The sequence below is a fragment of the Aotus nancymaae genome, unplaced genomic scaffold (genome assembly GCF_030222135.1).
Source record: "Aotus nancymaae isolate 86718 unplaced genomic scaffold, 86718_ANA_hifiasm-v0.15.2.pri h1tg000036l, whole genome shotgun sequence".
Classification (NCBI taxonomy): domain Eukaryota; kingdom Metazoa; phylum Chordata; class Mammalia; order Primates; family Aotidae; genus Aotus; species Aotus nancymaae.
The window spans coordinates 86,577,674-86,598,232 of NW_026988450.1; the positions used below are offsets into that span (position 1 = coordinate 86,577,674).

General features: G+C 48.2%; 1 protein-coding gene across 1 annotated transcript in view; it reads right to left on the reverse strand.

Annotated features, from left to right (window-relative positions):
• COL22A1 (collagen type XXII alpha 1 chain) overlaps window positions 1-20,559 on the reverse strand; it is a 287,201-nt gene that overhangs the window by 155,608 nt on the left and 111,034 nt on the right. Inside the window, exons 16-21 of the mRNA XM_064384626.1 lie at window positions 12,388-12,441; window positions 10,228-10,272; window positions 5,711-5,755; window positions 5,408-5,437; window positions 5,085-5,138; window positions 774-827 (exon numbers count right to left, since the gene is read on the reverse strand). Coding sequence (XP_064240696.1) covers window positions 774-827; window positions 5,085-5,138; window positions 5,408-5,437; window positions 5,711-5,755; window positions 10,228-10,272; window positions 12,388-12,441 — 282 coding nt within the window. The remainder of the gene's footprint in view (window positions 1-773; window positions 828-5,084; window positions 5,139-5,407; window positions 5,438-5,710; window positions 5,756-10,227; window positions 10,273-12,387; window positions 12,442-20,559) is intronic.

A 20,559-nucleotide genomic window follows, 5' to 3' on the forward strand; every position in this document is an offset into this window, starting at 1 on the left:
TATCCATGTGAACTAGTAAAAGGTGGTACATGCTTAAGGGTAAAGTTCAACAAATGTGAGCTGGCTTCCTACCCTGTCCCAGGTACCTTGATGGGAATGAGGGACACAGAGTCAAGTCTGGCTTTCAGTCCAGTTTGCTGTGGGAGCATCACAGGGGGTCAAGGAGTAACCCCAGCGTGACTCTGCAGCCCTCAGTATATATGGCATTGTTTCAAGAGCTGCACTTACTGGTGAATTAGACCCTTCCAGGGTGTAAAATCTAGATAGGAAAACAGTGCTTAATTAAATTAAATATGCTGAGATATGATATTCAATAATAGCAAGAATACATTAGAGGCACAGCTGTATCTTTTCGCCCCTATTTTTGCTCACTTTTCTCAAGACTTAGCTCAAATATCATCTCCTTCAAGAAGCTCCCCAGGCTGGGTCAGTTGCCTCTTCTCTGTGTACCCTTGACACCGGCTTCCCCTCTGTGGGGCTGTGATCACCTAATGGATTTATGTCTCTATATCTATAGATATAGAGACTCATCTCCATGTCCCTGACATGTCCCAGACAACAGACTCATCTCCATGTCCCTGAGGCCCAACTCAAGGCAGAACACAGTAGAACCTCAACCATGTTTGATGAACCGAATTCAACCCTTCATTCTTCCTCCAATATTCATTTCAAGCCCCTGAAAGTGATACGGTCTATCTTCTCTGTATGACATTATAAACTAGGGACCAGTGTGGGTGAGCTGAGGAATCACACAGAAAAGAGAGTTTACTTACTCGGAGACCTTGCAAACCAGGAGGTCCATCCCTGCCTTCTGGGCCTATTGGACCCTTTAGGAGGGAAAAAAAGGAAAAAGAGAGAGAAACATAATGGTAAATGCAGGGCTCAATGTCATAGCTTAGGCTTTAGACTCTCACCCTCACTGGATAGTGTAATGCCAAACCATTCCGATGGGGAAATTGGGACGTCCCATTCTCTCAAACCTCTATCACTTTAAAACATGTACATCTATCTGACCTGATTAAGTATGTTTAACAGGATGTGAGCAACATAGTTCATACTTTACACTGAGTACTGCAAGCATCCAATAGCTTGCTTTAGTAGTTTGCAGAAAGCATGCAGAAAAGAATTGTCTGGAACTAAGTGTCTTTGATTCTAAGCCCAGTGCCCTTTCCCTGCAGCTTGCTGGCTCAAAAAGAACTGGAATAGATTATCTGACTCTCAGGCAACAGTGATATGCAAAACATGATCACCTGGACAAATGAATGAAATCGCCTAGGAAAGATCAATTCCAATTAACCAAGGAACACTGGCGCAGGGAGGGGTTATGCAAATCCTGCCCCCTCATCCTGCCTCAATTCTGCCGCATGAGCTCAGGCAAGTCACCTGGTGTCCTTAAACCTCAGTTATGTCATCTCTGAAGCGGGGATGATACGGCCACCTACTAAGCAGTTATGAATGGGTTCTAAATCTGGGGCACAGCACCTGGGCCCCCTGACAGCACCCTGATTTATACCATAGAATGAGGCACACCACGTGAGTGAGAAACTGAAACCCTAAGCTTAAGCCGTGACTCTATCACCACTTCTGGGTGAATTTGGCCAGAAGTGTCCTCTCTGTACTTCAATTTCCCCATCTTCAATAAATATTATTTTCATAATTATCATACTAATAGCTACTGTTGCTAAATTTTGCATAACTATACATGACCAAGGTGCATTTAGATCCAAGGTCTTTTCTCTTAATAACACCATGTAAATGAATAAATAAATGGACAAACTGCAATAATTAAAGGTGTGGATCTCTCTTCCTAACAAGGAGATCCTGTTGAGCTCAGGACACACAGAAAGAGAAGACCCTAAAGGCATGAGTTTAAGGTCAAGAAATGCCTGGCATTGATCTACATAGCTGGCCCTTTAGTGGCCACACCAGACATTGGTAAAACTATCAGAGCCTGTTTCATTTTGGAGAAAGGGTGAAAGATGCCAGCATTTGGATGCAGAAAACTGAACACTGTTTCCATTTAGAGAATGGGATATATTTTCCTCTCTCTGGGATTGCTGAACACAAACTCAAAATTTTCCATTCTCGACAGAAGTCACTGAAGCCAGCTTCTCAATTCAATTCAACCCAATGAATATGTAGAAAGCAACTGCTCTGCAGAAGGCCCCGAGCTAGGTACTGCGGGGATTCAAAAGCGGATAGAAACGACAACTGATATCGGCATTGGGCTCAGTGAGGCTCCATGGTGCTCTGCTTCAGACAGCAGCTCATTTAACCTCATAGTATGTTTACGTAGAAGAAGATGCTGCTGCTGCAGATTTCCAAGTGAGGGACGAATCGAATGAGGACTGGAGATTAAGCAATGTGGCCAAAGACACAAAGTTACTTGGTGGAAAAATTGGGCCATGAAATCAGATGCTCTGGTTCCTAATCCCAAGTGCCTTCCATGACCCAGCTTCTCTAAGTTCACGCTGCGGTCAGGTTCACTTGAGTGGCCCTCTTGAATACCTGCTGCAGGGCTATCTCTACAAGCATGCGTTAAGTTCCCACCATGTGATAAGCCCTGTGGACTGAGAGATGGGAGAGATATTGGTCCTCACCTAAAGAATCTTACAGTATCGGACTTCTCATTACTGTTCTTCTCTTAATAAGGCCTTTAGTTAGGCTGTTTGCTTTTTGAACACTCCCAGGGGACCTTACCACTAACATCATGTGTTGTACTAAATCTCATTCTGTCTAGGCTAGAGGACATCTTCAGAACCATGGGCAACCCTGTTGGGCATCAGGCTAAGATAATCTAAATTTTGAAAGTAGGTAGGTTTGGCCGGGCATGGTAGCTCACACCTGTAATCCCAGCACTTTGGGAGGCCAAGGCGAGTGGATCACAAGATCAGGAGTTCGACACTAGCCTAGCCAACATGGTGAAACCCAGTCTCTACTAAAAATACAAAAACTATCCAGGCATGGTGGTATATGCCTGTAGTCCCAGCTACTCAGGAGGCTGAGGCAGGAGAGTTGCTTGAACTCAGGAGGCAGAAGTTGCAGTGAGCCAAGATCACACCACTGCATTCCAGCCTGGCAACAGAGCAAGACTCTGTCTGAAATAAAAGAAAAAAGAGAAAGAAAGAAAGAAAAGAAAGAAGGTAGGTTCAAGACCCTCCCTATGTCCTATATAATGGACCCTAGAAATGGTACAGGCAGGAGATTCCCATTCATCATCTAGAAACTGCAAAAGTTTACTTGCAATTATTTCTTTTTCACATAGCTGATTCTTCAGACTCTGAGACTGCCTCCTGTGTTATTCCATCCCTGTATCTTCTGCCTTAGTATTTTGCTTGAAATAAGGTAGGTGGTCACAAACATTTGAGGTTTCTTCCTTGTCTCCCTCCCTCATTTATTACAACAAAATCTGCGTAAAGGGTGAGGACTACCCATATATTTCCATCTCAGAAAGAGCCCAAGAAGGTTGCATCATGATTAAGCAGGGCTAGCCATCGTTAGCTTCTTCTTCTTTAGTGGGGGTCACGAAGTAAAGTAATTCCCTTTTACGCAGCTCAGAAGAAGTATTGTACACTCTGTGGTGAAAAGAGCAGAGGCTGCACAGTCAGATCTGGGCTCCAGTTCAGTTCTGCTTCTCGACAGCTATGTGACTTTGTGCAAACCACTCAATGTCTCTGCACCAATGTCTTCATTGGTAAAAGATGAAAAATAACATCTTCACCCTTGCAGACTTAATATGCATATATTTGCATAAGAAAACATACTATAGTATAGACCTTCAATACTTGCCAATAATAGATCTGAAATATACATGTATGCATAGAAAAGTAAATAGTGAAACACACTGCATTCCCTGCATTATCTAGTTTAAATCTCTCAACAGTTATAATTGTGGGCAGCTCTGGAAACTGAACCTGGAGAGGTCACAGAGACGTAAGTTAGATTATCTGATCCAAAATCTTTGATATAAAATTATTTTAATTTTACTAGAATTAAACATCCGTTGAGTTTCTTCTATTTTTACCCCAGCAAAAACATATAAATGTATCCTAATAAAGAGCGGGCCTCAATAGCTTAATATGAATCTGATTTATATTCAATTATGAATCAGTGATTTTATTTATTTCAATAAAATACAGTAACTTGAAAGCAACAGCAGCACATCGCCAGAAGAAGCAACTTTAGAGCAGGAAGCCTGTGGAGTTTACTGTATTCTTATTAATTATCCTCAGTATCTGAACTTACATCACAAAATAATCACAAGGGCCCTTCGGATGGCCTCTTCCAAAGTGGTTATTTACATATCATTAAATTCTTAACAGAGGGAGAAAGCAAAGGCTGAAATGTCCCAGGCCACTGCAAAGTCAGAATTTAGCAGAAATATGGGAAAAGTGAGTGCACTGGAAGTGATTCAACTGGCACGTAAGTATCCAGTTTTTTTGTTTTTTGTTTTTGTTTTTGTTTTTTTTAGACAGAGTCTTGCTCTTGTTGCCCAGACTGGAGTGCAGTGGCACAATCTCGGCTCACTGCAACCTCCGCCTCCAGGTTCAAGCTATTCTCCTGCCTCATCCTCCTGAGTAGCTGAGACTACAGGTGCACACCACCACACCTGGCTAGTTTTTGTATTTTTAGTAGAGATGGGGTTTTTAGCATGTTAGCCAGGTTGGTCTTGATCTCTTGACCTCATGATCCACCCACCTTGGCCTCCCAAAGTGCTGGGATTACAGGCATAAGCCACCGAGCCTGGCTTCAATGTTTTTGTTCTACTTTATCTAAAAGGAAAATAAAACATCAGACTGAATCCCTAGAAACCCCCATCATGGCCTATTTGGGACTGTGGACGCTGAAGGCAGGGTCCCAGCACGTCAATCCCATTCTACCCATGGCTGACTGCATGATGTGCAGAGAGTTATCCCACCTCTTCCAGGCTCAGTTTCTCCTATGTGAGATGTGACCACAACAGCACCTCCCACGCAGGTGATGTGAAGGCTGAGATAATGCCATGCTCAGCCCTGAGAATGACTATGATCTTCCAAACCCATAAGTGTGCAGAGCAAGCCCTCTGCAGGAGAGGGACAACTTACCGGAGTGCCTGGAGGCCCAGGGGGGCCTTGGTGACCTCTGGGTCCTGGAGCTCCCTGGCAACACAAGCCAAACACATGTTAGTCATGACTTTTCCACCATATGATCAGGTCCAACAACACCCATGGCCCTTTCCTGACTCAAAGTTTCCTTTCTGAGCTCTCGATAGGGAGCTGAGGTATGGGAGTGGGCATTGCTTTCCTGGCAGAAAGGCAACTGGAGTCTGAAAGGCTCCATCTGAGCTCAGCCTGAGATCACGGTTGTGGCTTTTCTGCTTCCGCTGTGACCTACATCCCCATTTGAAGAGGACGTGTGTACCTCTTACCTGTTCTCCTTTCAAGCCCTCTCGCTGCACCTGAGGGACAAACCAAGCATTAGCAAAGGTGTTGGCATTTCCCCAACCACAGTCAACCTCTCTCAGCTCCACTAAAGACATTCATTCACAGGGCATGCTGTCATGCCGTGCCTCCTGACTTTTCTCTGATTCTGCCCCGTTTTTAGTGTTGAAAGCCTTCCGTCCATCCCATGTCCTTAGAAGAGCGCTGCCTTAGTCTTAGAGGTGAAGACTCCTCCAACAACCCAATTCCACCAGCGCCTGCATCCATGATTCCGACCACCAGTGACTCACCACAGAGCCCGGTACCCCAGGCGGCCCCGCAGGTCCCACATCACCCTGTGCAGAAACAAGAAGCATGTCAGCGTAGTTACTGGTGCCGCCTTCTGCAGTGGCCCCATCCCATTCCGAGGCTCATTCTTGCAAGCCCAGGGGAGAACACCCCTCCTTGTGCGCCATCACATGTATCTTTGTTTCACCCGGGTCTACTTTCTTGTGATATTCTCAAAGTTCTGGGTCTGATCCTCATCTCCGCCTCAGATCAGAATCCTCCTTGTGAGCAGGAGTCTTATTTTCTATTTTGTGTGCATCCAACCCAGTGCCTAGATCTGGGTCATGTTGGTCATGTTCCATGAACACCTCATGGCCTTCACCAGCCTCTGCTGCCTGAGAGCAGCCTCTGAGCCCCTGCCTGCGTTGGCCACTGTCTTTGCTCTCTGAGAGCTGTGAGGATATATGTTGACATATCCCTTGTGCCAGATTCATAGCTCTGCACAGTCAGCATTCAGTAAATATTTATCAAATAAATAACTAAAAATGTGGCACTGATTCTCATCTATTTTTATGAAGTCACTTTATACACGAGACTTGTCTCCTGCCTCCTCCTCCTTGGCCTCCAGGTCCCCTGGGCTGCGATGGCTCTGGCCTGACCAGATGACCCGGGGTGTGCACTGTATCTCAGTCCTAAATGAAGCATATTTGTCAATTTTGATCACAGAGAAATCTTTAGTGCTACTTCTACAGTGCCTTGTGGCTAAAGCAAGATAAATACTTACAGCCAATGTCTCCACACATGACGTGGGGACATAACTTTTCCTTTTACCTGGAGCTTAGCCCAGGGAGCATGGGAAACATTCAAACACTGTTGTTAAATAAGCTGGAAAATGAATAAATAATTGCCAGATAAAGCTGAAGCCATCTCTTAGATCTTAAGGCTAGGGAGGAAGAGTGAATGGCTCAAGACACACCCTCACAGCCTTGGGGATTATATTCCATGCATAGGAAATATTTCTTCAGAAACCAAATGGATATATTCACAATGTGTCTTCCAATTGCACTGTCTCCTGTCCCTCCCCAAGACTTGGAAACATCACGTTGTTTTTCATAGCATCAAGTGTTTTTCTAAAACTCCCAATTAATCATGTTTTATGTCAAAAACCTTGAGTGCCAGTTTTCTTTATTGTATCTTCCTGTTTTTCACATAGAAAAATTGAGCTCTGCCTCAGAAACGTTTCTCTATTCTGTTTTATTCTCTCCATGCTGCCACTACCCCTGCACACACGTGTACACACACGAGCACATGTTCTCATACACGAGCACATGTTCTCACACACGTGCACACACGCAAGCACATGTTCTCACACACATGTGCTTACACACGCACTGCATTTACCATTCTATGGCCTCTGCAGACACTTCCATGACATGAACGCATGAAAATCTCCACACTCAGAACACAGCGTGGAAATAACGTCATCATTTCTTCATGAGCATCCTTCAACTCCTCCAAGCGGAGTTAGATTTCCCCTAGATTCCTGCAAACCTTATTCATATTTTGGTAATACAGGATTGTTAGAAGACATTCTGAGCTATGCTGTGTGTGTGTGTGTGTGTGTGTATGTGTGTGTGTAAGGAGAGTGAGAGAGAGAGAACAGCTGAATAATGAATCTTTTGAGGTTCAAAGTCATGTCTTTTTTTATGACTACTTTGTGTCACTATCCCATTCACTTCTGTTGGTTTCATTGTTGTATTTATCATAATATTATATTGTACCACAGAAAGTGAGTTTCCAATAACAGTTATGAAATCAATTAATCAATACATGTTTTAATTACTTTCAACTCACCATATGAGCTCCAATATTCCAACAAATTTGTTAGGAAAACTAAGACCCTAGTCTGCATCCCTAACAGCTGTGTGTATACAGCCAACAGTTATTACAGAGACTCTGCCTTCTGGGCTCTTCTCCAAGGACTGGACATGGATTCACTGTCATTCCCTATGATACTATCTTTCCTGCCTTAAAGATGAGGAAACTGGGGCACAGAGACACTGAGTGACTTGTTCAAGGTCAGGAGTCTAGTAAGTAATAGGACCAAAAGTCTTCCCTAGAATCAATTTCTTCCCAAAACATGGGTGACACATTTTTGTAAAGATCAGCTGTGGCCACTACGGTGGCCGGTCTCCGTGATGGGCCCCCACAGTCCCTGCTTCCTGCACACACCCTTGTGCAGGACTTCCCACACCATCCCCCTTCTCCTCTGTGTGACTGACAGCAACAGCAGAAGGGCTGGGAGGTGTCTTCCAAGATTAGGTGACAGAAATGACTGTGGCTTCCATCTCAGGTGCCCTCCTTTCCCCCAGACTTGAATCACTCACTGCTTACTTTCGAGAAGCAATTTCCCTTTCTGTGCACAGTACCATGGAGAAGCCTGTGTAAAAGGGAAGTAAACATCTCTGACCAACAGCTGTCCAGAAGCTCGGGCCTGCTGGAGACCACATGAGTGAGCTTGGAAGTCGATCCTGCAGCCCCAGTAGACCCTTGAGTTAACTATTAGTGTATCCCCACTGACAGCTTGACTGCATCTCAGGAGAGGCCATGAGGCAAAACAATCCAGCCATGCCAATCCCAGATTCCTGCCCTCAGAATCATGTGGGATCTGAAATGATTGTTTCCAACTGCTAAGTTTCAGGATGATTTATTCCACAGCAGTAGGTGATGAGTGCGACCATGGACCCATTCCAGTGAAACTGTTAAAAAGGGCACAAAAATGCATCCTGTGACATTTAGATCTGCAGTACGTCATCGAATGGACAGGCAGATCATATGATAGGCCTTGGTGGATAATCAGATTCACTTTGGGTCTTGGGCAAGAAACTAATTTTCTAGACGTCTGTCTGTTATCTGTAAAATGAAGCAGTTTAAAAAATAAAACATCTCTATGGTTCCAGTGACTTTCCCAAATTGTGGAGCATCTAAGATTTGTCTCAAGGATGTGATCTCAGAATGAGATGAGAGGCATTCTATGACCTGAGCCTCACTGGTTTCCTAATTATTTCAATGAAAACCCCAAATCACACCATGGTCCTTGACCTTCTCCTCCCATTTCTGCTGCATTTATCATAATAAGAAATAATAACTCAGCAGTTCCCCTAATACGAAGGGCAAAACCAAATCTCTAAACAAGGTGGAAGGTTGGAACTTATAATACACAGACACATACACACACACACACACACACACACACACACACCACAGCAAGAAATAGAGTCATCACCTAGATCCAGACTTCAAGCCTCATTCCCTCTTCGTGACTTGAAATAAACTACTTATTTTAGGACTTAGCATCCCCTGTCAAGAAACTGCAAGAATATATTAAAATCTTGACACCAGGATAATATAACAATGTACATCTCAACTCTAAAAATACTTAGAAGGAGAGAGAATAATTAACTCAGCTAGCATTGAAGCCTGAGCGAGTTTGGAAGACATTAACATTCTCCAGCCCCCATCCTAAGCTGAGGTCTGTGTCAGCGTACTATTTATTTATTTATAAGATACCTTGTCTGCTTTCATAAGGAGTTGGAGCAGCCTTCTCCCATATTTAGAGTATATGCTGGGAACCAGTCTGAGTCAGACAATGACCTTCACCTGAACTCTGCCGTAAGCTGCTCCAAGAAGCAGTGATGCTGCTGGGCTCTCAGCCATCTGAGCTGGGCTGGATGTCCCCCGTCTCAGTCCCTGCTCTCTCCCCAGCTCTTCTCCAGCCTAATGCCTGATGCCTTCCTAAGGGCCTGTCTAGGAACCTGGAGGAATGTCATCCTCTCGTACTCAAATGCAGGCTATGCCTCGTCACCCCTCCTGTGACAATCCAGAATACATGACACCTTCTCTTTTTCCCTCTTCATTACCCTCAGTGCTTAGGAAGGCTCTTTTCATGGATGCTTTGTAGGCCCTTCACATTTTGCAAAGAATGTCTACATGCCACCGTTCCAGCTGAGATGCAGAAATTCTTAGCAGCAAATTGACTTCATTAAGCCTGGCAGATATTCTAAAATAGACGACCAATATAATAAGATAAAACCTTTATTTTGTTTTTTAAATATCTAGGACATTTTCAGGATTCTGATTCTGATTTTAAAAAAATTTGCAAAATGCAGCAGAGAAGGAGAAAAGAAGAGGAAAAGAAAAGGAAGGAATTTTTATAAGATTCTTTATATTTATTCATAGCCTTCCTTAGTCCAAAAAGCATTGTAAATAGCAAAAGATTTCAATATATCTGAATATTATATAATAGAACTTGTTTTGCTTTTTAAATGGATTTTTATTCCTAAATGTAGGAAAAACTTCAACATGACAGCCAGGAATGTCTTGTTTGTGAGTTCCTGATCCCCTACCCTCCACTCTGTGTGGGGTTTATTCCCAGAGCTACAACCCACGCTCCTTCCCTGGGCCTGATCTGCCAAGGCGGGCAGTCCCCGCACCTGCCTGCCTAGGTCGCAGAGCCCTCCCCAGCCCCAAGCTTGCTCACCTTCTCTCCCTGGGGTCCTGCCACACCAGGAGGGCCAGGCCTCCCCTGGAAAAAAGAACGAAAAGGCGATTATGACAGGCACTAGGGATACCGTGGTGGGGAGGGGGTGGTTGGAAGAGGCTGAAAGACAGCTGCAGCTCCCCGTTGTGGCTGGGCTTTTCTTCAGAAGCCAAAGTCCCTTTAGACCCAACTTTCTAGACTGTGCTTATTGCTAGAAAGTTCTTCCTCAAACTAACCTAAGCTCCTTATCTCCGTGCTTTCTCGTCTGCAGTTGCACTGGCTCTACAGCATGGATGACACATTCAGAGAAAACAAAGAACCCCTTCCTAAGGGACATGAGGGCCTGGGCAGGAGGAAGCGGCAGCGAATAACCAGGACCTGGCCTGGCCCAGGGAGTGGAGAAGGCGGAGTGTGGTGGAGTCAAGGAAATCCTTAGGGGCGCTGAGGACTGGTGAGGCGCCAGGCAAGAGGAAAAGGGCCACCCTGACTCTGGCACCCAGAACTCAAAGTCCCAGAGAGTTGGTGCAGGGGATGCTGAAGACGTATCCCTCTTGTTCTTCAATGTCCCTGCTGGGAAGGCTTCCACGAGTGGCCAGGAGACTACTTGAGTTTTCCCAGCTCTTGCAGGAGTGGGGCGTGGGAAAGGCCCGGCAGTCACAGCACAGGGCAGTCCTCAGCCAGCATCCTCACAGACCCCAGGGAGGGCCTGGAGGGCAGCTGCACAATCAATCTCCGTCCATGGACAGAGGGCTTTGTATAGGAAAGGATCCTAAGGACACATACATGCGCTCCAGGATGCATGGAAATCTCCCTCACTTCCTCTTTACTCTCAACAGCAAAGATCTGAGCAACCAAAACCCCTGCGACAGCAGCGGCCCTCCGCAGGGCTGGCTTCCCCACGCCCTGAGCCCCTCGCCGGCCGCCCTGGGCCACCTGCATTGCATCCGTGTGCTGGGTTACTGTTTTTCCACACTCATCTATGGGAAGGATTCCTTTCCCTCTTGGCCATCACCAATCGGGGTATTTCCAGTGACGAGAGCCAGGACTACCACTGAGACAGCACACGATGAATATTTTGAAGCAAATCAATAAATCGTGGTACATTCCTACCAGAGACCATTAACTGATCATTTGAGTCAGGCCTTTGGCGAATTTTTTTTTTAAATGGTTCCATGTTTATGATAAAATGTTGAGGGAAGAAAAGCAAGATATAAAAAGTCCAGTTCCAGTTTGTTACATGACAGTAAATACAAATCCAGATATTTGTGGGAGACGGAATGAACTATAATTTATATTAATATATTATTTATTGTAATTCACTGATATTGAATATAATTATGTACATATTATATCTATGATTTCATATTGTACAAATATATTAATTGACAAATATGTTAAATGATGCTATGCAACATGGCATTTTACTAACTGGCTTTAACACGAATGTATGATTTTAGGTTTTAATTTTTTAATTTAAATATGTAAATGTAGTTTATTTTGGAATAGATTATATGTTCACATGGTTCAGAACTGAAGTGCCTAAGTATTTAAAGTCCCCTTCTGGGGGCAACGGAGCAGCAAGGTTATCACTGTCTTGCTGATTCTTGCAGAGATGGTCTTTGTAAGTCATAGGTGCGTTTTCCCCCACGCCATTCCACACTGTTCTTGATTTTCCACTGAACCACATGTCTTGCAGACCACTCACATCAGTCCATCCAGAGTTTCTTCATGAATGTCCTGAGCATCATAGCACTCCCTGTGTCCAGGCATCCTGATTTATTTAGCCAGCTCCATATTGAGGAGAATTGCAGCTGTTTTGAATCCTTCCCTCTGGGGACAAGATTGCAATGAGTGCTGCTTACACGAAACCTTGAAAATGTGTGCATGGTCAGAGGCCTTTACACTACGGTAGTGCATCACCTTACCTGATGTAAAATGGGATTTCAAGTGGTCTATGCACTGGGATCCCTCCAGCTCTGGAGTTCGCAGAGTCAACCTACAGCCACACAGTTGGGGTCTGGTCCTAGCCTCCTGCAGCCTCCAGCTGGGCAAGGAGGAGGCCCAGGTTCCGAGGCTCTGTGGAGCTTTGTGTGGGGTCCGGTTGCCCCCATCCTCTGACCTCTGATGAAACCTAGCCCAACAGCGTCAGTACCCACCTACCTGCTGTCCTGCCTCCCCAGGCTTCCCGGGGAATCCATCCAGGCCTCGCTCCCCCTGGCAAAAGAAGGAAAATGGAGAAATAAAGTGCAGGTAAGTGGCCACAGGCAGTGGCCCAGGGCACATCCCCACAGTGACCATGACGGACAAGGAGGGCGGAGAGAAGGGGCTGTCCGCACACGTGCGCACATACACATGCACACATGCAAGTGCACACAAAGTGCACACACATGCACGCACACATGCACACACACGAGTGCACACACATGCATGCACACACAAGTGCACACACATGCACGCACACATGCACACACATGCACGCACACACACACACACATACACACCAGACCGAGACAGGATTCGTATTGGAGGACAAGGAACATAGGTCAAAGGTCAGAACAACTGGATTCATCTCTCTGCTTTTCACTTTTCAAATCTGTGGCCAAGAGATGGCCATGTGGCTTCTGTGAGCCACACTGTCTCTTCGTCTCACTATTCTTCATCAGGGTCAAACAAAGCCATGGGTGAGTGGGGTCTGTAATGCAGTTCATAAAACTGCAGGCATATTTTATGCATCATTCATTTGTCCAGTAAACACGTACGAACATGCACCACGTCCCCAGTGCTAAAAATCGATGTCAGGGTGAATTGCTGGCTAGCAGGAAGCCAGCATCTGCACTTTGATCTGTTTACATTAGATGGAGCTGACTGAATCTCTTGCTCCTATAGATCTTGAGCAAGTCACTTCACCTCTCTGAGAGCGTTTTGATTACTATGGGGATGTTAATAACCCCATCCTCAAAATATACCTATGACTCTCAAAGAAAAACAAAAGGCCAGGTGCAGTTGCTCACACCTGTAATCCCAGAACTTTGGGAGACCAAGGTGGGTGGATCACCTGAGGTCAGGAGGTACAGATCAGCCTGGCCAACATGGTGTGAAAACCCATCTCCAGTAAAAATACAAAAGTTAGCTGGGTGTGGTGGCACGTGCCTGCAGTCCCAGCTGATTGGGAGGCTGGGGCACAAGAGTCGCTTGTACCCAGGAGACAGAGGATGCAGAGAGTTATCATCATGCCACTGCCCTGCAGCCCTCTAGCCTGGGTGACAGAGTGAGACTCTGTCTCCAAAAAAGACAAAAGATACCCATGACCAAGTCACCTGAGAACATCCCTGCTTAGGATAAGTAGTGAATAAATGCCGTAGTCTCCCCGCAGCTGTGCCATGGTTTTCTTGAGCTAACTCCCAGGTGCTGGTGTGTTCTAATCCTAGGTTAACTCAGACCTGGTGTTCCCAGCTGGGGGTCCCTCTTCCAGGTGGGCTGCAAGAACTCAGTTGGGCAGACACTTAAAAGGTGGGTTCGCACTGGTCTGAACGGTCTCCCACCTGCACCCCAGCAGCCGCAGCTCCCCTCGTCAGGCTGCTCAGACACAGCCACTTTGTTCCAGCTTTTGCCTTCCCTGCCTCCTGTTCCCACCGCTGCCTCCACTGCACCCTTCTGGGCTCAGATGCAGTGTCACCTCCTGACCTTTTCATCTAAATGAGAGGCTGTCGGCGGCGGCATGGTCTCATTTTCTTCTCCCGCATCACCCTTAATTCAATTTGCATCTATTATCTGTGCATCGCACCTCCCCATTCGCACGAGGACTGGAGGGGCTCTCACTCTTTCCGTTCTTGGGTTCCCGGAGCCTCAGTGTGGGCCCCGCTGACGTTTACTGAATGACTGGGAGATTATACCTTCTCTTTCTCTAGAATCTCATTTCCCAAGTGGTGATTTGTTTCTTTTTGAGGTTGGCGTCTTTCAGGATGCTGTTTTTCTTCCAGGGGTCACAGGTGCCTGGTTTTCTGCTCGTGGTTGCTGTGGGTAGCCGCCCACTGGTGGACACTGATTCCATTCACTGCCACTCCCTCTGGCGATGGCAGGACCAGGAGGAACCTCCCGCAGGTGGGATGCATGGAAGGTTTTCTTCCTTGTGTGGCTGCTCCTATCCCTCCGGGGGCTTGCTGGCTGCCTGGGGAGCGGGTCTTTCCCTTCATCTGGAAACAAATACTGAGGCTTCCCACTACCCAGGATAGGCAGGGAACAGGGCAGGGGCTGCTTGACTCTGCGTCTCCAAGTTCAGGAAACCAGTGAATCACTGACAGCTGCCCCAGGGTCCCTTCATTCCCCAAACCCACTGATGTGAACCTGGAGGTGTCCCGTCCCTCTCTGGGCTCTGCAGTTTGGTTTGCAGGCCCCTGGCCTTGCATCTATATAAACTTAATCCTACATGTTTTCTATCTTTCCAAAATTATTTTAGAATTCCAGAACGTTGATGTACACATGTATTTTCGAGCACAATTATACACTAATCTTTTAAAATGGTTTTCCTGGTGACTCACACCTGTAATCCCAACACTTTGGGAGGCCGAGGAATGCGAATTGCCTGAGGTCAAGAGTTCAAGACCAGCCTGGTCAACACGGTGAAACCCTGTCTCTACTAAAAAATACAAAAGAATTAGCCAAGCATGGTGGCGGGTGCCTGTAGTCCCAGCTACTCAGGAGGCTGAGGCAGGAGAATTGCTTAAACCTGGGAGGCGGAGCTTGTAATGTGCCAAGATTGCACTACTGCACTCCAGCCTGGGTGGCAGAGTGAGACTCTATCTCAGGAAAGATAAAAATAATAAAATAAAATAAAAGGTCTTTCCATCACATGACACTTGGGGTGAATGGTGAGAGGAGCTGCCTGGGTTTCGTCTCTGCCAAGTGATTCCACATCTGTCCCTACATCATCCCCTTCAAACTCTGTGAGGTTGGCAGGCCCAAGCACCAAGAGATGAGGAAACTGAGGCTCAGGGAGGTGAAGCCACTTAACTCCAGCTTGGTGTGCTGGCACTGGTGCCAGAACAAGCCCTCCCGTCCCTTCATCCTTGGTCTTTTTCTACTGCCTGGGATGGGGAGGGTCAGAGCAGAGTCCCTGGAGGAGCAGGCAGGCTTCCCGCTATGGGGCCTGCACTGGTGAGTGGACAAGAGTCTCCCAGCCCACGGAATCTCACCCTCCACCTCTAGATGAGGAAACAGAGACGTAGGGGTGCGCCTTGTCCAAGGGCACACAGAAACTCAGTGGTGGCATCAGGACTCAAATCAAGGTTTCCTGATTTCCAGTCCTGGGCATGCTTCCTTGCAGCAGGCCACCCAACTACACAACACTCTCAGGAACATGGCTGTGCTTTGGTCAAGGAACAGGCCGAGGCAGACATCCAGGCCAGAGGGACTCGGTGAGTTTGTAGCGCAGGTGCACAATTCCACGTATCATGTAAACACAGCTATGCAGCCACAACATGGGAAGGCCATCCCTTGGCCCTAAGCCACTGCTGTCTGTAAAAGGTATAATTGCCCTGTTGACACTGAGCAGGCGTGCTCACTCCCAGAGAAAGAGAGAGAGCCAAAGCCGTCTGTCTTGCAGACAGGAGGTAGTCAGGACACAGCTCGGCTTGCTTGTGCCCAGAGAGAGAAAGAGTGAAGCTGCTGGCCCTGAAGGCAGGGAGAGCCGGCCATGCAGCTGTGGGTCCTCTCAGCAGAGGAGCTGCTGGGCTAAGCAGCCGAGACAGCAGACAGTGTGAGAGTAAGCTGCCGAACGGGAGAGCAGCATAAGAGCCAGTGGAAGTGAGCTGCTGACGAGAGAGCTGCGGAGTTAAACCACATTTCACCTGCCTCCGGCCCCTGCGTGTTCTTTCAGCTACCTGCTCATCCACCTACTCCCCTTGGGCCTCAGCACAGGCTGGACCCCAACCCCGAGTATGACATTCGGCATAGCCATGGACCCAACAATCACCTGGACCCCGGCTCTCCCACAGGCCTCAGAGCAAGGCAAAGTGTGCCTGTTGCCCAAGTCCCTGTTTATTATTTCCTTGCACTTTCAGATCAACATGAGTGGGTCTAGAGCCAAGATTTCCTCTGACTGCAACTTAGGACAGCTGCAGGTGCACAGAGAGGGCCTGGCTGCACCTGGGGGTGGCAGTTGGCACTGTTGGTCGGCACGTGATAGAGGGGCCAGGTGGACGTGGCTGCAGGCCTGATGGATGGGTGGTCATTAGCAAGGGGTGGGAGGAATGAGAGAGGATAGATGAGGGAAGGAAATAAGCTGAGAAAGAAGAATGGGGAACACTCAGAGACAGATGGAGATAGAGAGACACAGAGAGAGACAGAGACTGAGTAACCCAGAAAAACAGAGATGGAGAGACAGAGGGAGAGAGAGGCATAAAAAGAGACAGAGACAAATGGAGAGACCAGAGAGAGATAAAGAGACAAAGGGAGACAAAGAAGCAGAGGGACAGTTAGGCAGGCACAGACATTCGATGCAGAGAGACCGAAAGAGACAGGGCAGAAGAGAGAATTTGATTCACAGACACAGGGACAGGGAGAGAGACAGAAGATGTAGCATTCAGAGTGAGGTCTCAAACTGAAACGCCTCCACAGCATCTGAGACAGGTGATGGGACCATGCCGCAGTATGGGGCCATCTGAGGCCACACTAGGGCGCCCACGCCCCCGGCAGGCCCTCCACTCAGACCTTCTGCTTCTGCATGGCTTTGCTGGCTTTGCTAGGACTGCACTGGCCACACAGGTGCAGCTGAGTGCAGGCTTCGGCTCCTACAGACTGAGAGTGAGACCCCTGGCTCCTGGGTGGAGGGGGCGTGGGTGGTGACCAACTGCAGGTTTCAGACCCAAACCCTGGCTGGTCCCACACTCCAGCTGTGTGACCTTGGACCAGTTCTTTAGCAGCTCTGTCACTCAGTTTCTACAAATAAGGAGCATAATATTAATATTTACCCAGTGAAGCTGCCGAGAGGACCTGTGAGGTAGTCGACGTGAAACACTAACCCTGCCTGGGGCTTGGAAATTGTGCATGAGAAGCCGGTTAAGCCAAACAAAGGGTGACTGTGTGGATGGGCTTGGAGTAGGGGAAGAAAGACCAAAAGTAACTTGGAAGGGACCAGCAAGAGGGGAACAGCACAGGAGGGAAGGGACAGGTGCTGGGGACAGAAGGGCCAGGAGAGCAGTGAGGAGTAGCCAGACCTGGTTCGAATCCCGACTCTGCCACCTGGAGAGAGGCTGCCCCCTCTCTGGGGCTCCAGTTCCCCACCGGGGTGAGATAACAAAACACAAACCAGGGAGAACGTGGCTGCATGACGAGAACGCTAAGATCTCTGTTCCCCACATCTGGAATCAATAGGGAAATATAAGCTTGTACAAATGAAAGAAGCCTGGACCTCTGCTCTGAGAACCAAATGCTGAAACGGGCACTACCTCGATGGCATTTCAAGCAATCGCAGGGCATATGGTTCCCATTTCCAGGAAGGAAAACCGCGTCTCCAGGCAGTGCACCACCCTGGCCCCATCCTGGCTGCAAAGCCCACTGAGCCCCTCCAGGCCAAGGCCATTTGCTGCGGTTCTGAGTTGCTGACAGCAGAGGGCGCTCCCACTCCACTGAAAGCAGAAAACCGCCCGAGGCCAGGGCCTGACGACTCTGAAACCTTGCTGCTGACAGGCACATCCAGAGCAGGAGGGAGAAGCGGTCTTTCTTCTCCTTCTCCCTCACATACAATAAACCGTTCATATAACATTGGTGCCAGAACTGAAGGTATTGAGTACTTTCCCCAGAAACCAGATGCAGCCCCTTCGTGCCTTTGATGAGCAGGATGGCCCATGCATCCTCGAACTTCTTGCAGACAGGGCCTGAGCCCACCCTGCGCAAATCCTCCCCACAGCCACCTAGCCCTCTGCCTCCACCTCTATCCAATCCATTGTCTCTCCCATTGCCAAAGTGGTCTCCCCAGAATCCATTTCTGGACATCCCTCCTTTCCCAGCCCCCCATGGTGCCCATGGCCTGCAGGACCCACCCGCCTCCTCAGCCTGGCAGCGTGGGACCCTCTGCAAGTATCTGGCTCACTCTCAGCCACAGCCGCAGTTGTACAGCACCGTTCTTTGCCACCGAAGCACATTCCTGCCGGAGCCTGTCCCCAGCTTGACCACAGGATCGCCTCTTTCTAGAAAGCCCACCTTCCAGTCTCCTCTCCGCCAACCAACATCAGGAGGCAGCAGAGGACGGTGGGAGGGCAGGCGCTCTGGGGGAGACCTGGGGTGCTACTCTCCTGTGTTAATCCCACGACAAGTACTCAAACAAGTTAAGTACTCAAACCCCTAGCAATCACAATGGACTTGTTTGTTAAACAGGAATATGTAAAGTACCCTTCATTTGTTGTTTTCTGGTTCAAATCTGAGATAATGTAGGTGAAATTCCAGGTGCTTAGACCACCTTGGTGTACAGAATGCCATTATGGCCGGGCGTGGGGGCTCAGGCCTGTAATCCCAGCACTTTGGGAGGTTGAGGTGGGCCAATCACAAGGTCCGGAGTTTGAGACCAGCCTGGCCAACACAGTGAAACCCTATCTCTACTAAAAATACAAAAAATTAGCTGGGCATGGTGGTGGCTGCCTGTAATCCCAGCTACTTGGGAGGCTGAGGCAGGAGAACTGCTTGAACTCGGGAGGCAGAGGTTGTGGTGAACTGAGATTGCACCATTGCACTCCAGCCTGGGCAACAGAGTGAGACTCCATCCCAGAGAGAGAGAGAGAGAGAAAGAGAGAGAGAGAAAGAGAGAGAGAGAGAGAGAGAGAGAGAGAGAATGCCATTACACCATTACAACCCAACTCAAATGCTACCTCCCCGATGAAGACTGTCCTATCTCCTGTCTCTGCAGCCCCTCCAGAAATGGCTTCTCTTTCTTCTGCAATCCAGTTTCCACCTCATGTCTTCCCTTCTCCCGACACGTAGCCTCTCCCTGTCCTATACTCTGCAAGTCTCACCCCCTCCCAGACTGTGTGTTTAGGAGGCAAGGCCTGGATCTGATCTGTCTCCTTCCCCCTGCAGGGCCTGGTGTGCAGGGATGCTCATAACATGAACGGATGCAGGCACTGTACTGATCGATATGAACGTAGCCTTTCAACCATGAGCTCCCTACTGCACTCAGACCACATAACGTGTCCTCAGGAGAGGAAGATGAATGAAACAGTCTTCGGGCAGCCCACACCCACCCAATCATGTTACTGTGCTCAGACAACAAAGGAATCCACGCCCTTACTCTGTGATCTCCCTGGGACAGGGGAAGATGGCATCTTAGGAGCTGAGAGCCATCCTGGGTCCCCCCACCCAGATGCCTCCACACTAATGATGCCCATTCCCAGGGACTTCCACCCAAAGGACTGCCTCATCCTCATGGTGGGGACTCCACCACCATCCTGTTCTAGGAGCAGCACATCCTTAGGTGCCTCGGGATGAGTCCTGGAGTTACCCAGGGACTTGGTACCTGAGATCTCAAGCTGCCAAACACCTGCTCCATAAAGACGGGGGAAGATGAATGTGGGCATCTCTAGGCACCCAGCACGCAGCGGGTACCCAGTAAATACTGATCACAGTCATACTTAGTGGGTGACACTGCCAGCCCCTCAAGAGCAACACGAATTGGGGGTGAGACTTATTGATGGCTTTTTATAAGGCCGAGTTGGGAGTCAAAATGGAAAAGAAAGAGGTGCCCACGCCTGCAGGGTGGATTGTGGCTTCAGTCCCTTCAAAACGCCAACTCCCTTCTGTTAATTGCTAAGGGAGCTTCTACCAGGTGCCAAGCCCTATACTTGCTCTCATGACTCATTGGATCCTTAGAGCCACTGGCCCGGAGAGGCATCACCATCCTGAAATGTCAAATACAGACATGGAGGCCAGTGAAGTCCAAAGCTTGTCTAAGGTCCCTGTACTGGCAGAAGCGCAGCCAGGGTGAGAGCCTAGTCCCTCCGATTCCAAGGCTGGCACTCTTCCCATTTAATGAAGCCTCCCTTGCTCTGAGCCCCGTGGGACTTCTGGGGAACCTCAGGACTGGAATGTTTATAGCCACCCAACATTGTCTGGGGGATATGGTTTTCTAGAAGGAAACAGGGCCCTCAGCGCCCGGTGCTTGGCCCTTTTCATGAGCAGACTCCTCTCTGTACCTGGCTGGATTCACTTTATGATTTGCCCAGCAGCCCCTGGACAGCTCACTCGGGCTCCGCCACCTGGACCTACTCACACCTCCAGAGCCTTCAGTCACCTCACTGTGCCTACAGAGACATGATCTGGAAAACCCCCAAATGAAGTGCTGTC